Raw genomic sequence first — 8,867 nt, forward strand, 5'->3', positions numbered from 1 at the left:
CTTCATCGAAGTCTTCCAACTGAGCCACACCTGCCATAACATCTCGATTCATGAAATAGGGAGTTTGCAGCATAGTGAACTGACGTTGGTAGTTCCAGTGCATGGCATACATAATGATGGCTTGATTCAGAAGAACAGCAGCTCCTTTCAGGAAATAACCACGGTGACCAGCAACACGAACACCACGCTCAGGTCCACAATAGCTCATGATGACAATACATCTCACGAGTCATCTCACGAGGAACACCCCACTTCCATACAATTCCATTGTGATCCTATTCTATCAATCCTCGCTATCAAATCCTCACTTCATTATTATCGATAATACAAGTATCAGACAGAATATTGCCAATCTTACGCAGTTTGGCATCGCGCTGCTGACGCAGAGTTTCCAACTCCTTCTCTTCATCCACAATCTTTGCCGAAATCTCCTTCACCTTCTGTGTCTCCTCAGTGCTGTCTTCACCATTCTTTCTCTTCTTTCCAATCTATTCCATTAAATCATATAATCCTACAGATACCAGAGTAGACAGCTGACGCTTCTCCTTCTTCAAGTTGTCGATACTACCAGTCATAGCTCTCCATTTCTACAATAATCAACATCCAGAAAGTCTACATCATCCAGCTCAATCACTTCGTCCACCAATTCGACGCTAGCATAACGATTACGTTGAGACTGACGAACCAGATCAGGATTTCCACCACGGGATACACGGAGTAAATTAATATCAATAGGCATACTGATTAATTTGGGAGAAAATGTATTGAATGATAGTATTAACTCACCAAATCGAGTCAATTCCCGTGGTTTTCTTTCATTGATGATTTATTTATGTCTCTGTTATAATGGTGATCTATGGTCTGGGATCTCTATAGGATTTGAGAGATATAAGAATAAGAGACAAAGTCTATATTTTGAATAGATAAAGAAAGAAGCAAAAACAAGTCCCATATAGTCTAATTGGTTAGGATAGCAGGCTCTCACCCTGCCGATCCGGGTTCGATTCCCGGTGTGGGAATTCTCTTTTCTATCCATTATCTACACCAAATTGGCTCTATTATGGCTTTGCCAAAATTGGACCTATTTCTGTCACTTCTTTGAATGACTATATCTCCATATACAACCACTTTGTATCTCATTTTCTATGGAAGAAGAAAAGAACAGCATTGTAACTACTCAGGAAATCGAGGAACAGGTTGTAGAAAAGGAGAGTGAGGAGAAAGAGGAAGAAGTACCCGATTTCCCTGCTCTCTCTGCACAAGATATGGCTGTACTTGTATTTATCATTTTTGATATGTGTAGGGTGGTGAACAGATTCGACGGATTCGTTGTCCTCCAAATCGATTCATATCCTTATGATTTTACTAATTTTATTGTTGTTAGTGTTCCTTCATTATCAGACGCCATTGAAGAACAACTGGGAACGACTGATGCGTCCAATTGTTGACCAACTGAAATTATTGATTCGATTTAATCCAAAGACTCGTTGTGTGGAACTGAAGGTATTAGTTGTGGTTTTCTTTAAGGAGTAGACTTCACCTCATACGGTTGATAGTAGCTGTTTACAGAAGGGAGAGGATTATATTCATGCATTCATGCTTGGATTTGAGATTGATGATGCTATTGCTCTTTTGCGAATGGATGATTTGTATATCGGTATATTTATTGAATAGAATGTGACAAATAGAGACATTTGAGATCAAGGATGTCCGTCTTCTTCATGGTGATCATATCAGTCGTGCTATTGGTCGAATTGCTGGTCAGGTGGTTGTTGAATGGATTTATGAGTTGTAGATGGGAAAGACAAAGTTTGCTATCGAGAATGCAACTCGTTGTCGAATTGTTCTTGCTGATCAAACGTATGAAAGATATATTTGGTGTAATAATTAGAATTCATATCCTTGGTTCATATGCAAATATTGCTGTTGCTCGAAATGCTATTTGTAACTTGATTATGGGTTCACCTCCAAACAAGGTGTATAATCAGATGAAACAAGTTGCAGCAAGACAGAGAGAGCGTTTCTAGTCGTTTATGTGTTATCTTATAGTTTGAATGTTTGTTTGGAATGAAAAGAAGAAAAAGAAAAGATGACTATACCGAGGCTCGAACTCGGGATCTCTCGCGTGTCAGGCGAGCGTGTTAGCCACTGCACTATACAGTCAATCAACTCTTTCTTTACTCTAACCTATTTCAAATAAACAAATCAACATCCAATGTTTGATTTCTTTTCAACTACAAGATATCTACTCTTCATACTATTTGTATTCGTTACGGCTGTAGTTGCTGTATTATTGTACGCATTGTTTTACCTGTTGAATCCACAGCCAGACTATTACAGAACCCATACAACTCAAAGAATGCCTCATCACTCTTCACTTCCATCTTTCTTATTCCTTTGAATCCTTCCTTCAACTATTCTTTATTCCTTTTCACTTTCAGCACTTCATAGACTTTCAAATACAATCCACTACCCACTGTCCATTGATAACACACACAATTCTTCTTCTTTACAGGTCTGTCTCTCAGCCAATCACTCCAAACCAACATGAATCCAATCTCTCGAATATAACCTCCTCCTTCCTCCGAACAAACATATTCCCCACCTGCTCCTTCTCTCAGGTCATCACAACGCTTGAAAGTCATTCCTCGATACACAATTGAGAACGTTCGATTTGACCTTTCAATGAATTGAAGGAGTTCATCCTGACGATCTGAATCTTAGAATTCAATCTTAAAGTATTACCCGATTTCAAGTAATAATATGTCTTCAATTCATTGAATTGTAACTACAGAGCATTCTTCTCAAGACCAACATTATACCGGTTGATTTCCATGAAGAAACATTTCACTCATGACTTTGTTGAATTTCATCATATCTGTTTTCTTCTATTAGGTGCTCGACTCCAACTCTCTCCTACGATTGTTCCTTTTATTCGCAAATAGCGAGTCATCAGCGAAGGATCTGTAAGATTCATTTCCTTCAATATCGAAGAAAAGAATGTCAACAAACAACTCTTAGAATACAATCTATAACCCTAAAGGAAGAACTGAACCTGGTCATTGGCCGTATTTCTACTGAGAATCAGCCGCTTCACAGGATCCACACGCACAAGCATTTCCGATGCCAGATTGAAGGACAGAGAAGTATCAATGTTACAATAAGGAAGAGCTGTTTCAGATGGCATCACCTCTTGGTAACTCCGCTTCACACTCAACTTCTCAGGTGCACAACGATTGAAGACTACAGGAGCCATAACCATGTTAGAGACTGGTGCATCCAATGATGTCAGATCAGGAAGAAGAGAACTACTCTGATCCTTTGATGAAGGCTTGTAACGAACAGCAGCCATAGGAAGAGTCCCTCGATAGATCTCATGAGACATATTCCCAAACCGGGGTTTTGGTTCAGATAACCGATCAATGATAATTCGTCCTCCTCGTCCTACACGACCCCGTCTATTCATAAGATCAATCATTCAATCATACAATCGAATACGCTCTGGTATAGGAGAATGATATGTGGCGTACGTATTCACATTCACTGTATCATTGTAGAAATGCTCATAGCAATCTCGTGCTGATACAGGCAATAGCCAGTTGGTCCCACTCATCTCAGTACTTCCTGCCTGGTTAATCACAATGGAAGGGGTCTCACAACGAACAAATTCATGTCCATCCAAAACCCCTCCTAATTGAGCCAAAGCCATCAACTGAAGATAATGCTTTTCTTCAGGAGTGATATGATTCAATGAAGCTGTGGTTGTCAATGCAGTGATCTCATCCATTCTACTCGTTATCCTTCCTTCATAATGATTACTCTTCAGTCAACGAATTCAGACCCATTCCAAAACGAGAATCCATACTAAATCCTTGACTTACTATTGGATTGAATGTAGCATAAGCATTTGCTGATGAGTTGGCAGAAAGAATTGAACTCGTTCTTCCCTCATATACAAACATATCCTTTAGCTATCAATCATTCTCTCTCATCTCAGATACATTGAATGTTAATGGTCGACTCCCTGAATGACTCGTCAATAGATAATGAACTTCAACTACTGTCTCATAGATATACATAAGCTTCTTCAACTTCAATTGTTCACGTTTATGAGTCAATTGACAGAGAGTTTGAGCATGTTCCAGATTAGCCTTCAATTCGATCATTCGTTCCAGTATCTCTTCATTTGGCTTACTCTTCTTTCGTAATCGATAATGCTCATCCTATTCATCATTCCTTTCTCTTTCATTCACCTTGCTACGAGGTCGAAATACTAGATTCGGATTGGTGTCATTCACATTAGTTAGAGGCCAATAACGACGTAATAATGGTTTTCCCAACTCTTTCCGTTTCTTCTTCCAATAGTCCAAAATGTGCTTACAAACCTCATGCGAGTCCAGACGACTGAACTGTAGTTTCTGGATAAAGAGTGTCTCTAGAATGTCTGCTGTTGGTTCACTCTTATGTTCGCCACAATACTTCTCAGTGCAATCCAACATACGCTCGAATAACTCCAGAGACAGCTTCTTTGACTCAGCAGCATTATCACCATACAGCTTATGCTTCCTCAGCCACATCTACAACTCATAGTAGACCAACACAATAACTTCATCATTGTAATCCAAGTTGTATTCAACACGATTCGCTTCTTCCTCCAATGTCAATGGAATATACTTGATGAATCCATTTGATCGCTTAAATGTATGAGAGACTTCAGAGTCATAATTGGGAATCGTCCGAATAGGTGGCTTCGGGATCGAAATACGTGCCTTTGTCAAGAACGATGTCTTCTCAGGAGACTACAGAATGGTAAGAGCAGAAACACAAAGAATCAACAAAACGGCATCTTGGATCCCATCATTCATTCACTCACCAAGGGATTCTTCCATCTAAAATTGCAATTCAGCAGCTTGCAATCGTTTGTAGATCCCAAAGTGATGATCAGAACACGAACTTACACAATCATCAAGGTCGTACAAATTCGCAGGAACTCGATCTCCATTCTCGTTGATAAAGGAGCCATCGACTGCTAGATGATAAACCCGGATTCGTTTTCCTGGTTGGAGAGGTCTTTGTCGAACTGCAAAGCGTCGCATTCTCCTTTTCTTTCAAAACCTATTAGCGATTCTTATTGTTCACAATCAGGAAACACAGAAAAAAGCTCGATCCGAGGATGGAATCCTGTTTGCGATCTGTGAATCCAATGGAAGATCGAAAAAAAGGTGATCGCCATAACCACTCATTTCCATTTCAATTCATGCAATCATCGATATAAGATTTGAATCATCTCTCATTCATTCTGTATTCTTCTCCAAGACACAAACACTCTCTATTCAATATCACAGTATTTGAATTCTATTTATGCTCATTGTCCTAATCATCGTTTGAGATTTGAAGTGACTCACAGACAAGTCATTTGGATCCACAGGAATGTTTGTAAGAGAGGACACATGTCCGCAAGGGATAGGAAGAGACTTCACTGAATTATGGTTCACAGAGTGAGTATTTGTGTCTCAGATCTTGTAGAAAGGATTATAATATACATAGATATCTATGGACTCAAAATGAATGGGATGGTTGTGGATTGAGTCGTTACTTGGTTTGAAGGTGTATCGAATGGATAAATAGAATGTATTCAAATGAATAGAAAGGAATATCAGATTCTCCTAACAAAGAATCCATCTTCCTTTCTTCTTATTTCAATTGAGATTCTAAATCTATTAAGAGAAATGGAGAGATAATGGAAAGAGAGAAAAGAAAGGTCCCACCGAGATTTGAACTCGGATTGCAGGATTCAGAGTCCTGAGTGCTAACCATTACACCATGGGACCAACAATAAACTTCCTTCAGATGGTTATTTCAGGAATAACTGATGTCATCTTCGTATCCTCCTTTGAATCATTATGAACACATCCATTTCTCCATTCCAGAGAGAGATGAGAGAAAAGAATTGTAGAAGAATCAAGTCATTCTTTCTATACACATTTGATAGTTGTTCATTTGACTTGTTATCGTTTGTTGCATCGATTCGAACAACAATCCGATGATTCCATGACAATCTCTTCTTTAGTCTTTTTTCCATTTTCATTGTAGCGAGTGTAGAATAGTCTCACAATACATTCTAATAGGGTTTGGAGTGGATCGGAGAGTATTCTAGAAAGAGGTTCTAGACATTTGTTCCGTTGTCTTCGTTTCTTCACCCTTTCATTCACTTTTATTTATATTTCAGCTAATTAGTTATAATGAGTTTTATTTTCCGTGATCCTTTCTTTGATGGTTTTGATGACTACTTCATGCAAAGTCCTTTCTTCTCCAAGAAGTGGCTTGCTGATGATAAAGACAATAAGGGAAAGGAGTTGAAGCCTCGTCGTGACCTTATCACTCCTCTGAGTGGTTTTGGTCGAATGGATGTGAATGAGAACGAGAAGAGTTATGAGATTCGTGTTGATGTTCCTGGAATGGACAAGAGTGAATTGAAGATGAGTGTGGAGAATCACTGTTTGGTGATTGAAGGAGAACGTAAGGAAGAGAAGGAGGAAGAGGACAAGACATCGAAGTGTCATTTCAGTGAACGTCATTTTGGTCAGTTCCATCGTGAAGTTTCTCTTCCTACAAATGCTGATGTGGATAATGTGGCTGCTGTATATGAGAATGGAGTATTGAAGGTATCTATTCCTAAGAAGGAGACTACTCCTGCTAAGAAACAGATTACTGTAAATTAGAGTGTTGTATGATTGTTGTTTGTTGAATCAAGTCAAAAGAGAATGACAAGTATTTGTCTCATAGATGAAAGAATAGAAACCACTTTCAGTGCATGGATGCCCGAGTGGTCCAAGGGGTTACGTTAAGGCCGTAATGTGTTCGCACTCGAGGGTTCGAGTCCCTCTTCATGCATTTTTCTTTCTTTCAACTATCCCATTTCTCTTTTCTTTCAATCTTTCATCAATAATGTACTAATACAAACAAAAGAAAGGATACGAACTTAGGACTTAACAGCTGTAGGTAGTGACAGTAACAATCACAATTGCCACAATCAAACCGTAAAGGGCAAGAGCCTCACCGAAAATCAACATAAGAATCATACCCACAAAGATCTTCTCCTGTTGACCACAAGCGCGGACACCTACACTCACTCAAACTCACAAATACACTTACCGGCATCTCCGGCAATACCAATGGACAAACCAGCAGCCAGACAAGACAGACCACAACTAAGTCCAGCAGCAAGATGACCATAACCATTGAAACTAGAATAATGAGTCACACCACCAGTAGGAGCCTTAACTAAACAATTAACATCACTTCAAATTCATACTAGCATACACCATAATGATCGAAGCAATCAATCCATAAATACCCAGAATACCAGCCATAATCACAGGAAGCATGTTACGCATCACAGCTTCAGGCTTGAACACTCCCATCGAGCATACACCAACTCCAGCCTTAGCAGTTCCATAAGCAGAACCAAGATCTAAAACAATCAATTTCACACCCATTTATCCTACTGGCAAAAATAATAGATGCAGCTACACCCATGAACCCAAAGAAAGGGGCAGATGATGGGCAAAGGTCAGAAACAGCAGCTTCGAAGACGGTAGACAACATTAGTCTTACTAACTGGAATACAACTCAATGGATTTGAGAGAAATTGAACAACAACCAAATGGTATCACAGATTCGGTAGTGGGATACTACTACGTTTCGACGATTCATTCCATCTATTCTTCACTTATGGTATCGATCAATCCACGATGGAATTCACTTCGATTTCGATTCATTTCTCTTTTATTGGGAAACAATTCTTAGTTTGAAAAACCAATTTGATATTGTGAAGGATCAAGAAGTAGAAATTGAAATGATAACGACTATTACTCAGATTGCTATTCAAAACTGATATCTTAACTATTATATTTGTATCTTCATTCTCAAATACGAAATCCATTGAAATTGGAAAGGAAATCACTTCTTGAAAGGACTTGAGTCAAGATAGAATGATTCATTCCAATTAGTAATCACAAAGTTCATTCAAATAGTAGTTTCAATGAAGGGTTCAGTTGAAATGAATGAAGAGTCTGTTTTTGTGATAGAACCATCATCAACAAATCAGGAAGTTATTCGACAAGTTAAAATTGTGTTTTCTTCTCTTAGAGTGTAGATTGAAACAAATCCAGATATCGTTTTGTCATCAGGAAATTCAAAACCTGAAAAGATGAATTCCAAAACAAGAATCAGTCAATTGTTCTTGTTTGTAGTCATTACTAGAAGACACTCGATCTGATCTAATTGAATCTATTTACTCAATTGAAAAGGTTTTGAATCGATTTGAAGCCAAAATCGTTCAAGTCTTTGAGTCTCACTCTCCCTTTCGTTTATGTCATATTCTCTGTGTTCAATGACCTCTAGTTATTGATAATGAGATCGATTCTCTTCGTTCTAGTATCCAAGAGATGCGACAATCCTTGTCTACTGTGTTCGATCAGTTCACTGAAGAACCATCGAGTCACTCTGTTGATACAAATTCCAATCCGACTTGTTCTTCTCTGGGTCTTGGTGTTGGTGTTTCAACTCATGCTTCGGTCCCTGACCTCCAGTATCTGTCAAGCAAACTCCTTGAAATCGAGCAATCCTTCTTTCTTCTTCAAAACAAACTTGCTGGAACTGCATGGTGTACTATTCCTCTAGACGAACGAATCTCTTCTCTTCAAGGAATGCTTTCAGAACTTGTTCAGAAGACAGGTGTGCTTTCGACTTCCCTTGAAGTTTGTTGTTATCCTCCACTCACATTGTAGCGTGTGTCCCAAGTGTTCTCTCCTCTGATGAATGAAATGTCTTCTCGAACGAACACTCTGAGTCCAGAAAGTGAT

General features: G+C 38.9%; 5 protein-coding genes across 5 annotated transcripts; 2 read left to right on the plus strand and 3 right to left on the minus strand.

Annotated features, from left to right (window-relative positions):
• Positions 1-488: 488 nt before the first annotated feature.
• JH06_4536 (seryl-tRNA synthetase) lies at positions 489-739 on the minus strand (the record flags this gene model as incomplete). The annotated part of the gene is made up of 2 exons (XM_014670411.1): positions 489-587; positions 617-739. 2 exons carry the CDS (start codon positions 737-739, stop codon positions 489-491), a joined length of 222 nt encoding a protein of 73 aa, XP_014525897.1.
• Positions 740-1,145: 406 nt separating this feature from the next.
• Positions 1,146-2,027, plus strand: JH06_4537 (RNA-binding protein pno1-like protein; the record flags this gene model as incomplete). The annotated part of the gene is made up of 7 exons (XM_014670412.1): positions 1,146-1,277; positions 1,304-1,328; positions 1,385-1,503; positions 1,534-1,657; positions 1,689-1,768; positions 1,796-1,860; positions 1,892-2,027. The coding sequence occupies 7 exons, from the start codon at positions 1,146-1,148 to the stop codon at positions 2,025-2,027; spliced, it is 681 nt and encodes a 226-aa protein (XP_014525898.1).
• A 243-nt stretch (positions 2,028-2,270) lies between these two features.
• On the minus strand, positions 2,271-5,096 carry JH06_4538 (hypothetical protein; the record flags this gene model as incomplete). The annotated part of the gene is made up of 12 exons (XM_014670413.1): positions 2,271-2,414; positions 2,445-2,713; positions 2,746-2,788; positions 2,823-2,888; positions 2,921-3,014; positions 3,051-3,458; positions 3,489-3,788; positions 3,820-3,971; positions 4,002-4,223; positions 4,254-4,577; positions 4,608-4,799; positions 4,959-5,096. 12 exons carry the CDS (start codon positions 5,094-5,096, stop codon positions 2,271-2,273), a joined length of 2,352 nt encoding a protein of 783 aa, XP_014525899.1.
• Positions 5,097-6,242: 1,146 nt separating this feature from the next.
• JH06_4539 (heat shock protein HSP20) lies at positions 6,243-6,722 on the plus strand (the record flags this gene model as incomplete). Its single annotated transcript, XM_014670414.1, has 1 exon — positions 6,243-6,722. The coding sequence occupies one exon, from the start codon at positions 6,243-6,245 to the stop codon at positions 6,720-6,722; it is 480 nt and encodes a 159-aa protein (XP_014525900.1).
• Positions 6,723-6,989: 267 nt separating this feature from the next.
• Positions 6,990-7,608, minus strand: JH06_4540 (V-type proton ATPase proteolipid subunit; the record flags this gene model as incomplete). The annotated part of the gene is made up of 4 exons (XM_014670415.1): positions 6,990-7,123; positions 7,156-7,284; positions 7,316-7,474; positions 7,509-7,608. 4 exons carry the CDS (start codon positions 7,606-7,608, stop codon positions 6,990-6,992), a joined length of 522 nt encoding a protein of 173 aa, XP_014525901.1.
• Between the last annotated feature and the right edge of the window lie 1,259 nt (positions 7,609-8,867).

Source organism: Blastocystis sp. subtype 4 (genome assembly GCF_000743755.1).
Source record: "Blastocystis sp. subtype 4 strain WR1 chromosome Unknown seqid_0279, whole genome shotgun sequence".
In the NCBI taxonomy this organism is placed as follows: Eukaryota; class Bigyra; order Opalinata; family Blastocystidae; genus Blastocystis; species Blastocystis sp. subtype 4.